Genomic DNA, 14830 nt, shown 5'->3' with positions numbered 1-14830 from the left:
TTGCCCAGCCTAACCGAGCAGTCCGGCCCCCTCCCCCCGGCTAGCCACCCCTATATATTGTTTAGCATGATGTCAGATGGTATGGAATACCCCTTTGGCTAGTTTGGGTCACCTGTCCTGGTCTGTCCCCTCCCAGCTCTTACTGCACCCCAGCCTGCCTGTTGGCAGGACAGAGCAAAAGGCTGAGGTGTCCTTGGCTTGGTAGAAGCATGCTCTGCAACAATTAAAACATCGGGGGTGTTTATCAGCACTCTTTCTCATCCTAAGCCAAAACACAGCATTCCACCAGCTACTAGGAAGAAAATTAATTCTGTTCTATCTGAAACTTCTGTTCTAACTGAAACCAGGACAAGTCTCATGGTCACCACCTAAGGGAAAAATGACTTAATTGCAATGTTATATTTGTGTGCATGTATTTGTGTAGTTAAACAGTTTCATGTATAACAATTCTTAATTTCTGGCATTTAAGCATAGTAGGAATTGACAGATTTGAATATTTGAAGTCTTAAAGTTGTTCCAGAATCCTGTTCTTCTGATCTTCAAAACCCCATTTCCAGCTGTGTTTTTTTTTTTTAATTATTTTTTTTTTTATTGTCATTTTGTGGTGTTTTGGATTAAAACACCTCTTTTCTCAGTGGAATTTACTCCTTCAGATGTTTATGACCAATGGTTAAATATATCTTAGTTCCTCATTTTGTGAGGCAAAGCAAGCAGAGAAGTTTTCTTAGAGGCTTCTTTTGTCCATGATGACTGAAGTAGTTTGCTATTGCCCTTGGAAAAATTTTGAATTGATGACGGTATTCCAAATGTGGCCTTACTTGTATTTTGTTTTGTGATGATATAAAAAGAAAATGTTCAGGGAAGAACGACTGTGCTGTTTAACATTTGTTTGTTTGTTTGTTTTTAATTAATTTGGTAAGCCCAAGCTAAAGATAGTTGTTTTAGTTCCATCTTTTTGTTGTGTTTTTTTTTTTTTTTTTTTGGTAACGTGGAGTTCTGGGAGTTGACTCTAGATGATGTTTTTCTTAGCCTTTTCACAGAAGTCTTGACTTCTGATTCATGCGGTTGCTTTCAATTTCCCTTTTCTCAACACGTTACTACTCTTTCTAAAACAGAGGCAAAATATATTAAGCTTTCCTGAATACTGTTGTGCTAAGACAACTTTGTTTTAAAAGTGTCTCCAGCTACTTTAAAACTGATGAAAAATACTTTGTCACAAAAGGACCCTATCAACTCCATCATGAAAAAAAAAAAAAGACAAACTGATTTTGATTGTTTGATTATACGGTGTAGTGTTCTCGCTTCAGCTGCTAATGTGGCTCAAAGTGGGTGACTTATCTTTACGAGATCAAATCTCTTCACTGTACAGTGTTTGGAACTAGCTGTTCATTTTTACTTGGTGTTCGCTGCCTTATTGATGTTCAGACCTCACAAAACAATAGAATTAAATTTTCAGTAATTAAATACTGGAATAATTTTTGCATGTTACCTGAAACAAAATTCTTTACAGACTTCTTAGATGACCCTCAAGAAAAAAAAATGAATTAATTTTTTCTTTGCTGCAAGCTATTCTACTATCCACGTGCATAGCAAAACATACATTTTGTGAAGATTTTAATCTAAATCTATACCAATGGAAGGCTTTTTTATGAAGTCACTATGCAGAACTTGAATCAGACATCAGAAACTATTGCTACCGTGAGACTTAATCAGACTGCTAAAAATGTTCAGGAAACTGAAATGCATTTGAACGTTAATAGTAAGAGGATAGCAATATTTCAGTATCCTTTTATTGCCTTTTTAGAATTTTACAGCTCTGTTTCAGTGATGGGCAACCTAAGCCAAGTTAGCTTTCAGGATACTTTTACTAAAGGCAGGTATGTTTTGAGTTTGTGCTACTAAAGAACGATGAGTTCATCGTGACAAATTTTGGGCTTAATCTTTTGTTACCAAGACAGCTTCTGAAAACAGTAGAATCACCGTATTCAGATCTATGGAGCTTACCTCAATACATTTCTGATAGCCGTTTTTTAATGTTGGGAGTACAACTGTTTTATCATGGAATCATGGAATGGTTTAGGTTGGAAGGGACCTTAAAGATCATATAGTCCCACCCCCACACCCCCCCCATGAGCAGGGATGCATTCTACCACCTTCCGCTAGACCAGGTTGCTCAAAGCCCTGTCTAACCTGGCCTTGAACAATTCTAGGGATGGGGCATCCACAACTTCTCTGGGCAACCTGCTCCAGTGCCTCACCACCCTCTGAAGAATTTCTTCCTAATATCTAATCTAAATCTATCCTCTTAGTTTAAAGCCATTACTCCTTGTCCTATCGCTACATTCCCTGACAAGGAGTCCCTCCCCAGCTTTCCTGTAGGCCCGGTTTAGGTACTGGAAGGCTGCAATGAGAACTTCCTGGAGCTTTCTCTTCTCCAGGGAACAACCCCAACTCTCTCAGCCTGCCTTTCTAGGAGAGGTGCTCTCTGGTCATCATTTATCAATGTTAATGAACAGTGATTGATCTGGTGTGTCTCTTCTTAGGGGAACAGAGGGCCCTATTTGTCGGCCTGACCCTACCCGTAGGGAGGTCTGCTGCCTCCCTTTGGCCAGGGTCAGGGACGTTGCCAGGAAGCTTCCCAACCTGGTACACCCCTCTGACTATTATCCTCTTTTGATAGTCCAGGCAGGTAGTGACAACATTGAAGAGAGAAGCCTGAAGGCTATCAAACGAGACTTTAGGGGGCTGGGCCGGTTAGTGGATGGAGCGGGAGTGCAGGTGGTGTATTCGTCCATCCCTACAGTGGCAGGGAGGGGTACAGAGAGGACGCGGAAAGCCCACCTGTTAAACACGTGCTCCGGGACTGGTGCCAACGCAGAAATCTTGGGTTTTTCGACCATGGGGGCACTTTACTCAGCACCTGGCCTGATGGCTGCAGACGGGTCCCTATCTTTTAGGGGAAAAGGATCCTGGGCCAGGAGCTGGCAGGGCTCATTGAGAGGGCTTTAAACTAGGTAAGAAGGGGGATGGGGCTGAAGCAAGGATTGTTGGAGCTGTGCCAGGGGGAACAATAGCAAGGTCGGGGGATAAGGCAATGGCCCAGCTGAAGTGCATCTACACCAATGCACGCAGCATGGGTAACAAACAGGAGGAGCTGGAAAGCCATCGTGCGGCAGGCAGGCTACGACTTGGTTTGCCATCACTGAGACGTGGTGGGACCACTCTCATGACTGGAGTGCTGCAATGACTGCCTATAAGCTCTTCAGAAGGGACAGGCAGCACAGAAGGGGTCGGTGGTGTGGCTCTCTATATTAGAGAGTCTTTCGAGGTTGTAGAACTCGAGGCTGGAATGACAAGGTCGAGTCCGTTTGTGTTAGGATGGCGGGAAGGCCAACAAGCCTAGCGTCCTGGTCGGGGTCTGTTATAGACCGCCAAACCAGGATGAGGAGACGGATGAAGAGTTCTACAGGCAGCTGACAGAACTTGCGAAATCTTCAGCGCCTTGTTCTCGTGGGGGACTTCAACTTCCCTGACATATCCTGGAAGCACAACACAGCCCAGAGAAAGCAGTCTAGGAGGTTTCTGGAGAGTGTGGAAGATAGCTTCCTGATGCAGCTGGTTAGTGAGCCTCCCAGGGGTGGCGCCCCGCTAGACCTTCTCTTCACAAACAGAGAAGGGCTGGTGGGAGATGTGGTGGTTGGAAACTGTCTTTGGGCAGAGTGACCACGAAATGGTGGAGTTCTCTATTTCTTGGCGAGGCCAGGAAGGGGACCAGTAAAACCGCTGTATTGGACTTCCGGATGGCTGACTTTGTGCTGCTGAGGACACGGGTTGTAGAGTCCCTTGGGAGGCGGTTCTGAAGGGCAGAGGAGTCCAGGAAGGCTGGGCACTCTTCAAGAGGGAAGTTTAATGATGCAGGAACGGTCTGTCCCCACGTGCCCAAAGACGAGCGGAGTGGAAGAAGACCAGCCTGGCTGAACAGAGCAATTGTGGCTGATCTTAGGAGAAAAAGATGGTTTATCATCTTGGAAAAAAGGGCGGGCCACCGAGGAGAACTATAAGGATGTGTGAGGCTGTGCAGGGACAAAATAAGAAAGGCCACAAGCTATCTGGAGCTCAATCTGGCTACTGTCGTTAAGATTAACAAAAATGTTTTTATAAATACATCAACACAAAAAGGACGGACTAAGGAGAATCTCCATCCTTTACTGGATGCGGGGGGAAACTTAGTTACAAGAGATGAGGAAAAGGTGGAGGTGCTTAATGCCTTCTTTGCCTCAGTCTTTAGCGGCAATACCGGTTGTTCTCTGGATACCCAGTACCCCGAGCTGGTGGAAGGGGATGGGGAGCAGGATGTGGCCCTCACTATCCACGAAGAACTGGTTGGTGACCTGGTACAGCACTTGGATGTGCACAAGTCAATGTGGCCGGATGGGATCCACCCAAGGGTACTGAGAGAACTGGCGGAGGAGCTGGCCAAGCCGCTTTCCATCATTTATCAGCAGTCCTGGCTATCGGGGGAGGTCCCAGTTGACTGGCGGCTTGCAAATGTGACGCCCATCTACAAGAAGGGCCGGAGGGCAGACCCGGGAAACTACAGGCCTGTCAGTTTGACCTCAGTGCCAGGGAAGCTCATGGAGCAGATTCTCTTGAGAGTCATCATGCAGCACTTGCAGGGCAAGCAGGCGATCAGGCTCAGTCAGCATGGGTTTATGAAAGGCAGGTCTTGCTTGACGAACCTGATCTCCTTCTATGACAGAGGACACACTTAGTGACATGAGGGAAAGGCTGTGGATGTGGTCTACCTTGACTTCAGCAAGGCTTTTGACACCATTCCGCACAGCATTCTCCTCAAGAAAATGGCTGCTCGTGGCATGGACTGGCGTACACTTCGTTGGGTTAGAAACTGGCTGGATAGCCGGGCCCAAAGAGTCGTGGTGAATGGAGTCAAGTCCAGTTGGAGGCCAGTCACTAGTGGCGTCCCCCAGGGCTCGGTGCTGGGGCCGGTCCTCTTTAATATCTTCATCGATGATCTGGACGAGGGCATCGAGTGCACCCTCAGTAAGTTTGCAGATGACACCAAGTTAGGTGCATGTGTCGATCTGCTTGAGGGTAGGAAGGCTCTGCAGGAGGATCTGGATAGGCTGCACCGATGGGCTGAGGTCAACTGCATGAAGTTTAACAAGGCCAAGTGCCGGGTCCTGCACCTGGGGCGCAATAACCCCAAGCAGAGCTACAGGCTGGGAGAGGAATGGTTAGAAAGCTGCCTGGCAGAGAAGGACCTGGGAGTATTGGTTGATAGTCAGCTGAATATGAGCCAGCAGTGTGCTCAGGTGGCCAAGAAGGCCAACAGCATCCTGGCTTGCATAAGAAACAGTGTGACCAGCAGGGCTAGGGAGGTGATTGTCCCCCTGTACTCGGCTCTGGTGAGGCCACACCTCGAGTCCTGTGTTCAGTTTTGGGCCCCTTGCTACAAGAAGGACATCGAGGTGCTTGAGCGGGTCTAGAGAAGGGCAATGAAGCTGGTGAGGGGCCTGGAGAACAAGTCCTACGAGGAGCGGCTGAGGGAGCTGGGCTTGTTCAGCCTGGAGAAAAGGAGGCTCAGGGGCGACCTTATTGCTCTCCAGAGATACCTTAAGGGAGGCTGTGGAGAGGTGGGGATTGGTCTTTTCTCCCACGTGCCTGGTGACAGGACGAGGGGGAATGGGCTTAGGTTGCGCTGGGGGAGTTTTAGGTTGGATCTTAGGAAGAACTTCTTTACCGAAAGGGTTGTTAAACATTGGAACAGGCTGCCCAGGGAAGTGGTGGAGTCACCATACCTGGAAGTCTTCAAAAGACGTTTAGATGTAGAGCTTAGGGATATGGTTTAGTGGGGACTGTTAGTGTTAGGTCAGAGGTTGGACTCAATGATCTTGAGGTCTCTTCCAACCTAGAAATTCTGTGATTCTGTGTATATATAAGAGAAGGCATGCTAGGAGACGAGTTCTTCATGGTCTGTCATTATAACTAAATCACTCTTGTTAATGGCACTCTTGTTAATGGGCACATACTACTTATTTTCATTCTATCCAAATACTTAAGGTGTGAATTTTTAGTTAAATGTGGGACAGTCCTGTATTTCTCAAAGGCAGAAATGTTCTTCTGAGATGCTTATCAGCGCTACCTATTTGCCTTAGGCTCATCAGTCTTTGCAAAGGTAACTGTTTGATGTCAAGCTGGAAGGACATATCAAGTGAACTAAATAGGTCTCTTCATTTTTTTTATTAATATCTGCAATAATGAAATAGAGCATACTTATTAAATATGTAGGTAGTACAAATCTGAATAGAGGTTGCAGTCGCTTTGGGGGGTACAGAATGCAGAAATGTCTCTGACTGCTGGGGATAGATGAAGTAAATGACTTGAATAGCAGGGGAAAAACAAAAATGGTCAGATCTTGTAGAAGAAATCTTTGAAACGATGTAAGAGCAATTCAGTGCTGGAACGTGTTGCAGAAGAAAGTGGTAGTCTAACTTGTTGGTGTAACTTAATTTGAAATCAGCCAAAAATCAAACTGATGTTTGGCAACCAAACTGACTGTAAATGGTTTAGGCATAGCAAATCTTGCCTGAGGTGACGGTAGTCTTGCTGGCCTTCCGCTCTCACTTGGCGACCTGTTTTCAGTTTGCCAAAAATATTTTCCTGGGGATGAAGAGTACTCTAGTGTTGATACTTGTAATGAAGCAGAGCTCATACTTGTAATGAAAACATTTTCTGTATTAAAATACATTCTAAGGCAAGCTTGTTGGCAACATCAGAAAGGTAGCAACTAAGGAATATTTATGGAGCCTGGTAAAACATGGGGTTGGTAACTTAAGCTGGATAGGCTGTATATTCTAAAATGTGGTTTAAAGAAAAGCTAACCGATCAGGTGGATGATTAGTTGCGTGGCACTAGCCACGCTCAGGGTTTTGGGTTCTACAATCTCAGGTGCACTTTTGACCAGCCATGTTGGCACTGGATGGTGCACACTTGACCAGGTGGTGCAAGAGCATTCTGGGTAGCAAGTTGGCAGGATTTATTTGAACTAGATTTAGCGGAGGAAGGAATGTACTTCTTACAGAAAAGAACCAGGGACTGCTGAAACTTTAGGAAGCAACAGGGGAAATAGTTGTGAGTTGTCACAAAGGAAGGAGGAATTGTCACAAATTGTCACAAAGAAACTGTCAGAAATAGGAGGGCTCCTATAAAAAGACCTGGTGGATGAGATACCCTGGAACACTGTCCTTAGCTCTGTTCATCTCCTTTGTCCCTGGCAACTCTTTAAGGATGTTTTTCTTAGAGTGCAAGAACTCTCCACCCCCCTGTGTAAGAAAGAAAGCAAGCAGGGAGGGCAGGAAACTGGGATGGCTGTGCAAGGACCTGCTGGTCAAACTGAGGCGCAAGAAGGAAATGCACAGGCAGTGGAAGCAGGGGCATATGGCATGGGAAGAGTACAGGGATGCTGCCTAGACATGCAGGGATAGGATCAGGAAAGCTAAAATGAAAGAAAAAACAAACAAAAAACCAGCTTTAGTATGAATTCATGGCATAAAAAAAAGAAGCAGCAACTCAACTAAGTAGTGCAGTTTGATACTTACAAATTTGCTAAACTTCTTTTTAATTGTTGAAATTTCTCTTGCTGGAAGTCTGCAGTAGCCCAATTCAGGCCAAAATGCAATAATATCAGTTACCTAGTTCAGATTCCACAGTGCTTGTTAAAACTTATCAAATTACAGCAGTTTTAGATTAAAGTGACCCACGTCTGTGTTCACTAACAGATTTGCACTCTGTTGTGCATAGGATGGAATACGTTTATTTGCTTTTCCCTATAGCATGCGCTTGGATGTTAATTATGTTTTCACTACATGAATTTCTAATAACGTGTATATCATACTTAAATATTTTTGAGTCATTGATAATTTTGCGGTATCCAGCCGTAGAGCATGATTCCCTTATAATTCAGGTAGTGTTTCATCCATTTCTTTCCTTTCAGTGCTATTGTTCAGCTTTAAGCAATAGTTTATATTACCTTGCATTCTCTTGTTTACTGAGAAATGTTTCTCTGCCTGTGGGGAGAACAAGGGGTAGAAAAAGTACTCTCGGGTTTTGCCTTAAGCCATTACCTTCTCTTGCCCATGTTCAAACTAGTGAATTTTACTGGATTTTGGCAGTATTTCTGGATATTCAGGTTCTGTTTCCATTCAATCGAGAGGAAAGTACGGCGTTCTTGGCATCTAGTTTTCTCATGAGGAATCTTAATGTGGCCTCTGAGATTAACTTTCAGGGGCTAATTTGGGAAATCAGCTTCTTCTAAGAAGCTAGTGAAATAGCTTCTATAATCCATTCTAGACAGTATCAGAAAATATTTCAATGAGATAATTTTGCCACAGCTTTCTGATCAGACGTCACGCAAGATGCTTCATCCAATTTGCAGGAGGAAATAAAGGAATGAATATTAGTTCTAATTTTATGATCTTTTTGAAATATTTGATTAATGTGACACTTTGGTAATAAAAGGACAAATGTGACGCTGTAATGAGATAAGGCTAGCTAGATTACAAATCATATCTGTTTGAGACAACAATACCAGACAACAGAAAGGAGGTAGTGATTATACCACAAGCATAATGTTCTTGAAATGAGTAGTTCTTAGATGTTTACCTTGTTTTTCCAATTACAGAGACTTGCCATGGGGTGCTGAAGCCTTGTCTCATTGATTCAGAGACCTAAATGGCGCAGCATGACTTTGCTCCAGCCTGGCTTAATTTTCCTACTCCACCATCATCAACAAAGGTATGTTTTTGCTGTTCTGATCAGGCAGCTTCAATATTAAAGAAGTCTAAATGTCATAACGTCAATCATAATAAAAATAATAATAAAACATAATAAATATGGGAAGGGTGATAACAGATGATATATATCAAGTCTTGCTGTCATGATTTAAATAGTTTAACCTTGGTTCTCAAGCTCATATCTCTAGTAGGGGGTTTCTGCTTGAGCACCTGAGTTCAAGGAAAGAACAATGCGGACACATTGCCAGAGCTGTTGTTAGATTAAAATTTCCTTCATCAGTAGCTCAAAATGAATTATTGTATTGCTGGAAAAACTGAGAGATATGTGCTTGATGTTCTTGCTTCTGATTTTGCTTTGTCCTATACATTTTAGAGAATGTTTTTTCTTATTCCATCATCCAAGTGAATAAAAAAATGCTTCTGAAAATAGACCTTCTGAAATGTCTCATCAGTTACTGGTGGTAGTGTGTGGTGCTTTCAAATAGTTTAAAATAGTTACTTATGCATCTGCACACACATGCATGCATGCACTTTTTTATTCAGGTCATTGAATATTTTTATTGCTCTATTTATCTTCTACGGTGAACTAGCTAGGTTGTTTATTGTAGTCTATCAGCAACTGTCAGTTGCTATTACGGGAATGTTAGGCTCATCTGTACCTGAGACCTGTATGTTTTTAATCTGCTTGATTTCTGAGATATTCAACTCTTTGATCTGCTTTTTCTAATTTAATACACTTTCAGTAGGAAAAGTAATTAGAGCTTATTTTAATGTAGCGTCCCAATTATAAAACGATTTTATCTGTGTGTTTCATGAATCTGCTGGAAGGGACTTACCTGCATACTTAAAATGCCAGTACAGCATGATAAAAGCAAGTTCCAGCATTGCCCAAGTACTATTCAAATATATCTGAGGTGTGAGTTTTTTTTGTTGCCTCCTTCATGAATTGTGCAAAGCTTCATTTCAAACATCTGTCTTCCATGAATCTTTACCTGAAGGAATTTAGATAAGCTTTCATTTCTTCCAAAAGCTTTGTAGTTGCATGCTTTCTCTGTTACAGTCCTTGTGCTTCATTGTCTATATTGCAGCTTATTTCCTCGTGTTACCTCTTCCTTTAGTGATGAGCATTTTGTGATACACAGCCCGTTTGGATGTTAAGCACTTAGTCTTTTTGGTCCTACCCATGTGTAGTAATTCCTAATTTACATCATAAGGCTTGTTCTGTCCTTCCTTCACAAGAAAGATCTCAAATGTCGTAGCCCCCTGGGTCCCCCCCCCCCCCCCCCCAACACTTCCTAGAATAGGTGTTTGTTTCTGCTTCCCATATCTGAACAAGGCAGCTGAAGAAAAGAGCCAGATAAGAGGGATAGAGATGAAGAAAGAAGGGAAGGCATCTCATGTTTCATGCAGAATGGGGCTGGGATGAAGCTGTGGTATCAACAACATCTAGATTGGAAAAGGAGAAACTGAACTCTGACCTGTTTCCCTGAAGAGGCCCCTTTATGAACCGTATCTTCAGGAGTTTGGCTCCCTCTCAGTGCCGCGTAGCTGAGGCTTTCCCTCATGTAGGTAAAGGTCAGTATTAGAAAAACCTGATACAAGGAATCTGGGAATGTGAATGAACTCTCATAATGTGACTGAAATGAATTACATTTAGATTAAAATTCAATTCACCTATTGCTCCTGGTTTCCTTTTAAGGTGAAGTTTTTGATAAATAAGTGATAGGGAGGTGATATAAAGCTGGGTAGCCACTGCTGGGCAGCTTTAGTTGAGGTCTGGAACTATGTTGTGGTTTAACCCAGCAGGCAGTTAAGTTTCCCCCCCCCCAGTGGGATGGGGGAGAGAATCAGGAAGAAAAAGTAAAAGCTCATGGGTTGAGATACAGTTTAATAGGACAGGAAAGGAAGAGAAAACTGAAGTTCAACAAGGCCAAGTGCTGGGTCCTGCACTTGGGGCGCAACAACACCAAGCAGTGCTACAGGCTAGGAGATGAGTGGTTAGAAAGCTGCCTGGCAGAGAAGGACCTGGGAGTATTGGTTGATAGTCGGCTGAATATGAGACAGCAGTGTGCTCAGGTGGCCAAGAAGGCCAAACAGCATCCTTTCTTGTATCAGAAACGGTGTGGCCAGCAGGTCTAGGGAAGTGATTGTCCCCCTGTATTCAGCTCTGGTGAGGCCACACCTCGAGTACTGTGTTCAGTTTTGGGCCCCTCGCTACAAGGACATGGAGGTGCTCGAGCGAGCCCAGAGAAGGGCGAAGAAGCTGGTGAGGGGTCTGGAGAACAAGTCTTATGAGGAGTGGCTGAGGGAGCTGGGGTTGTTTAGCTTGGAGAAGAGGAGGCTCAGGGGTGATCTTATCATTCTTTATAGGTACCTTAAAGGAGGCTGTAGCGTGGTGGGGATTGGTCTGTTCTCCCACATGCCTGGTGATAGGATGAGGGGAAATGGGCTAAAGTTGCACCAAGGGAGGTTTAGTTTGGATGTTAGGAGAAACTTCTTTACTGAAAGGGTTGTGAGGCATTGGAATGGGCTGCCCAGGGAAGTGGTGGAGTCACCATCCCTGGAAGTCTTTAAAAGACATTTAGATGTAGAGCTTAGTGCTTAGCTGCCTGCCAGGTTAAACCACAATACAGTGGTATTACAGGAAGTAGCCCAGATTAATGAAGAATGAATCTTGATGGAACCAGAGAAGTGAAGTGGTGATGTTACCAGAACTGGCTTTAGCATGCAACAATCCAACACTACATACCATCTCTACTGTCCAGAAGGACCACTATGATGGAGGGAGCCTAAAATCAATCCCACTGTGGGCCCATGGGGCATGTAAGCGAATGGCTGGTTTAAAATGCAACAGAAGGGTAACTAGAACTTACAAAAGTTTCTAATGATTATTTGGGGGTAGCAGTTCATTACTGAGGTCTAGATTAAGGCAGAATGCAATTTTTTATATATATATATATATAAATATTTATTTATTTATTTTATCCTAGTCTTGCTGCTATCAGAATAGTGTTTTGCCTTTTCCGTCTCAACTCAGAATGTGTAAGAATAGGAACTGGTATATTATGGATCATGATTTGTTATGTGTTTACAAGTATTATATGAATAAGCCATTACTGCTGTCTTTTAGGGGGTAGACAGAGGAGTGGGAGGGGGAGGGTTTTTCTCAGGAATAAGCTTCAGGCAGCAAAATCAATACTTTTGTGTAGTGAAGCTAATACTCCCAAGAACTGCTAAACTTATTTTGCTTACATAGTACATTTTTCACATAGCTACAAAAGCAAAAATGCCCAACTATTATGGCACTAGGGAATGTTTGATTTCTTGCACATATGCAATACAGAGGGCTCAGTGCACAGTAAGTCTGGTGCTGGAGGGAAGGGGAAACTTTTTGCTGTTATTGGGAGATGCGTGGCGCGTAGAACAGTAAGACAGCATTATTTTTGCAGAAAGAAAAGTTATTCTTGAAATTTTAAGGTGTAGTAGCGAAAGAAATGTATTTCCTACTGGTATATTAAAGATTTACTTTAAAAATTCTATAATCCCTACTTATAAGTTGATAACTTGAAGGATATTTGTGAATCTATACTTTTGACTGTTGTTGAGGGATTTCTTGAAACAGCAAAAATCTCATGGCTTGCTGTAGCTGAGCAAACCAAGCTACCAGGACAACTATGAGAAGTTCCCATGACAGTGTTCCCACATCGCCCCATTGATGAATTCAGAAAAATATTGTTACCGGTAGCTGGCTTCAAGGACAAGGTCTATGTGACTGCTAATCACAAAGGGGTTGTTTTCTTGCAGGTGGGGTTGTTTTCTTGTAGCTGTTTGTCTGAGTGCTTTTGACCAATAATCTTGTGTGAAACACTGTCCTCCCCTGTTAAGTTCACTATAAAAGTTAGGCTATTCAGGCAATAAAATGGAGCATGATCTGACTCTACTGGTGTCTGTCGTGCTTTCGGCCGTGCTTCCTGCAACATATGGCGCCCGAACAGGCTGAGACCCGCACAGGCTGAGACCCGAACAGGCAGAGGGATCGCAGCGGCGCCGGGACACTGGAGCGGCGCCAGGAGACCTGAGGCACATGGAAAGCCTATCACCGCACGGAGAGAGCATTGACTGACGCTGCAGGGCTACGGCCAACTACGAGAGACACGGACAGACCTGGCGGACGCCGGAACACCTGAGAGACGTTGAAACACTCTACGCACCGACCTGAACAACGGCCTTGCGGTGAGACACGGGAAACGGAGTCGCGGAGGGACGCGGGAAACGGAGCTGCGCAGGGACGCGGGAAATTGAAGTAATCGCGGTGCGACGCGGGACATCCGAGATCGAGTTGCTATGGGAGACCAGAGGCGTCAGTGGACAACGGCAGCCCACCCTCACCGTGTGGCGAGTCTGCACATAGCAGAGGGGCGGAGATCAGGACCTTGCAGACTGTCTGACGTAACCATGGAAGCAGCGGCGGCTGTGCTGCTTCTCTCTGGCATTCTTTTTATAAGAGGTTTATCTTGCAATGCAAAAAAGACTATTCGTCCCCAGATCGGTGTTATAACTACGTTTCTGGATAAGATTCCGTGGGGTTGCCACATTCTACGGATTACTAATGACGACTTAGCTCTATTGTGGGGCAGGAGTGCAGAGACACAGATTACACTGCCAAATGACCACCGGCAGGCTCTTTCACAAACAGCTTCTAAGGTTGCAGCTGGCACTGCCTGCAGCCATATAGCAGACGTTACACTCTCTTTCCTAACTAGTAATCATGCGTCTCATCCATTTGTGGTGAATGGTCAGTGGCAAAAAGAAAAGGGGGAGAGTAAGGGGCGACAAAGACAGAAACGGTACCAGGAGGATGCCACTGACACTAATAGCATGGGTAATAGGAGTAGTATAAGTGACACAGGTGCAGGGCAGCGGCAGGCGCTGCCGCGCTGCGGGGAACTCTGCCTGCTGCTCGCCCTCGCCTGCCTGTGCACTGCTGCCGACGGTGCTAGAGCAAAATGTGAAGACTGCTCAGATGGCAGTGATGAGAGTGCTTGTGTGAAGAAGAGGTGTGCTGAATCTGACTTTGTGTGCAACAGTGGTCAGTGTGTGCCAAACATGGCAGTGTGATGGGGATCCGGACTGTGAAAATGGGTCTGATGAGAGTGCTGATCTGTGTCATATGAGAACATGCCAGATAAATGAAATCAGCTGTGGTCCTCAGTCCAACCCAGTGTATCCCAGTGTCCTGGAAATGTGATGGTGAAAAAGACTGTGACAGAGATCCTGATTGCAAGGATGGAAGTGATGAAATCAACTGCCCTTCTCGGACCTGCAGGCCAGACCAGTTCAGATGTGAAGATGGGAACTGTGTCCATGGGAGTAGGCAGTGCAGTGGTGTGAGAGACTGTCTGGATGGCACCGATGAAGCAAACTGTAACAATGTTATTCAGTGCTCTGGACCTGGCAAATTCAAGTGCAGAAGTGGAGAATGCATAGATATCAATAAAGTGTGTAACCAGCAGAGAGACTGCAAGGACTGGGGTGATGAGCCCCTGAAGGAATGCAACATAAATGAATGTGACTGTCCAGCTGGGTTTGAGTTTGTAGACAAGAGAAACTGTGGAGATAATGATGAATGCCAAAACCCTGGTATCTGTAGTCAAATCTGTATCAACCTGAAAGGTGGCTACAAATGTGAATGTAGCCGTGGCTATCAGATGAATCCTGCTACAAGAACCTGGAAAGGGCCATAAGGGTACAGAAATACAAATAACACCCATGATTACAATGACGCTGCTAAGCAGGGTTTAGGGGCTTATGGCATGGAGACAAGGGGTAATAACTACAGTGTTTGGAACAATTGTACAGCTTTGGTCTTACCTCCTGATGTTTTTCTGATTTGTGGGGATAGGACCTGGCAAGGTATCTCTGCAAATGCTATCAGATGTCCATGTTACTTAGATAAACTCATTGTATTTGCTCCTAGCTTGTTACAGTTGTGTGAGATCACCAGACATAAATGGGCA

The 14830-nt window shown here is 44.4% G+C and overlaps 1 protein-coding gene across 11 annotated transcripts in view; it reads left to right on the top strand.

The window, feature by feature from the left end:
* LOC116501414 (vasculin-like) overlaps positions 1–14830 on the top strand; it is a 65849-nt gene that overhangs the window by 19395 nt on the left and 31624 nt on the right. For all 11 annotated transcript variants that reach the window (XM_032206960.1, XM_032206956.1, XM_032206951.1 and 8 more), the window contains one exon: positions 8702–8814. In XM_032206960.1, coding sequence (XP_032062851.1) covers positions 8752–8814 — 63 coding nt within the window. In that variant the 5' untranslated portion in view covers positions 8702–8751. The remainder of the gene's footprint in view (positions 1–8701; positions 8815–14830) is intronic.

Source organism: Aythya fuligula, chromosome W (genome assembly GCF_009819795.1).
Source record: "Aythya fuligula isolate bAytFul2 chromosome W, bAytFul2.pri, whole genome shotgun sequence".
Classification (NCBI taxonomy): Eukaryota; Metazoa; Chordata; class Aves; order Anseriformes; family Anatidae; genus Aythya; species Aythya fuligula.
Note: the sequence above shows the minus strand (reverse complement) of the source record. Positions and strands in the feature narration are given on the sequence as shown.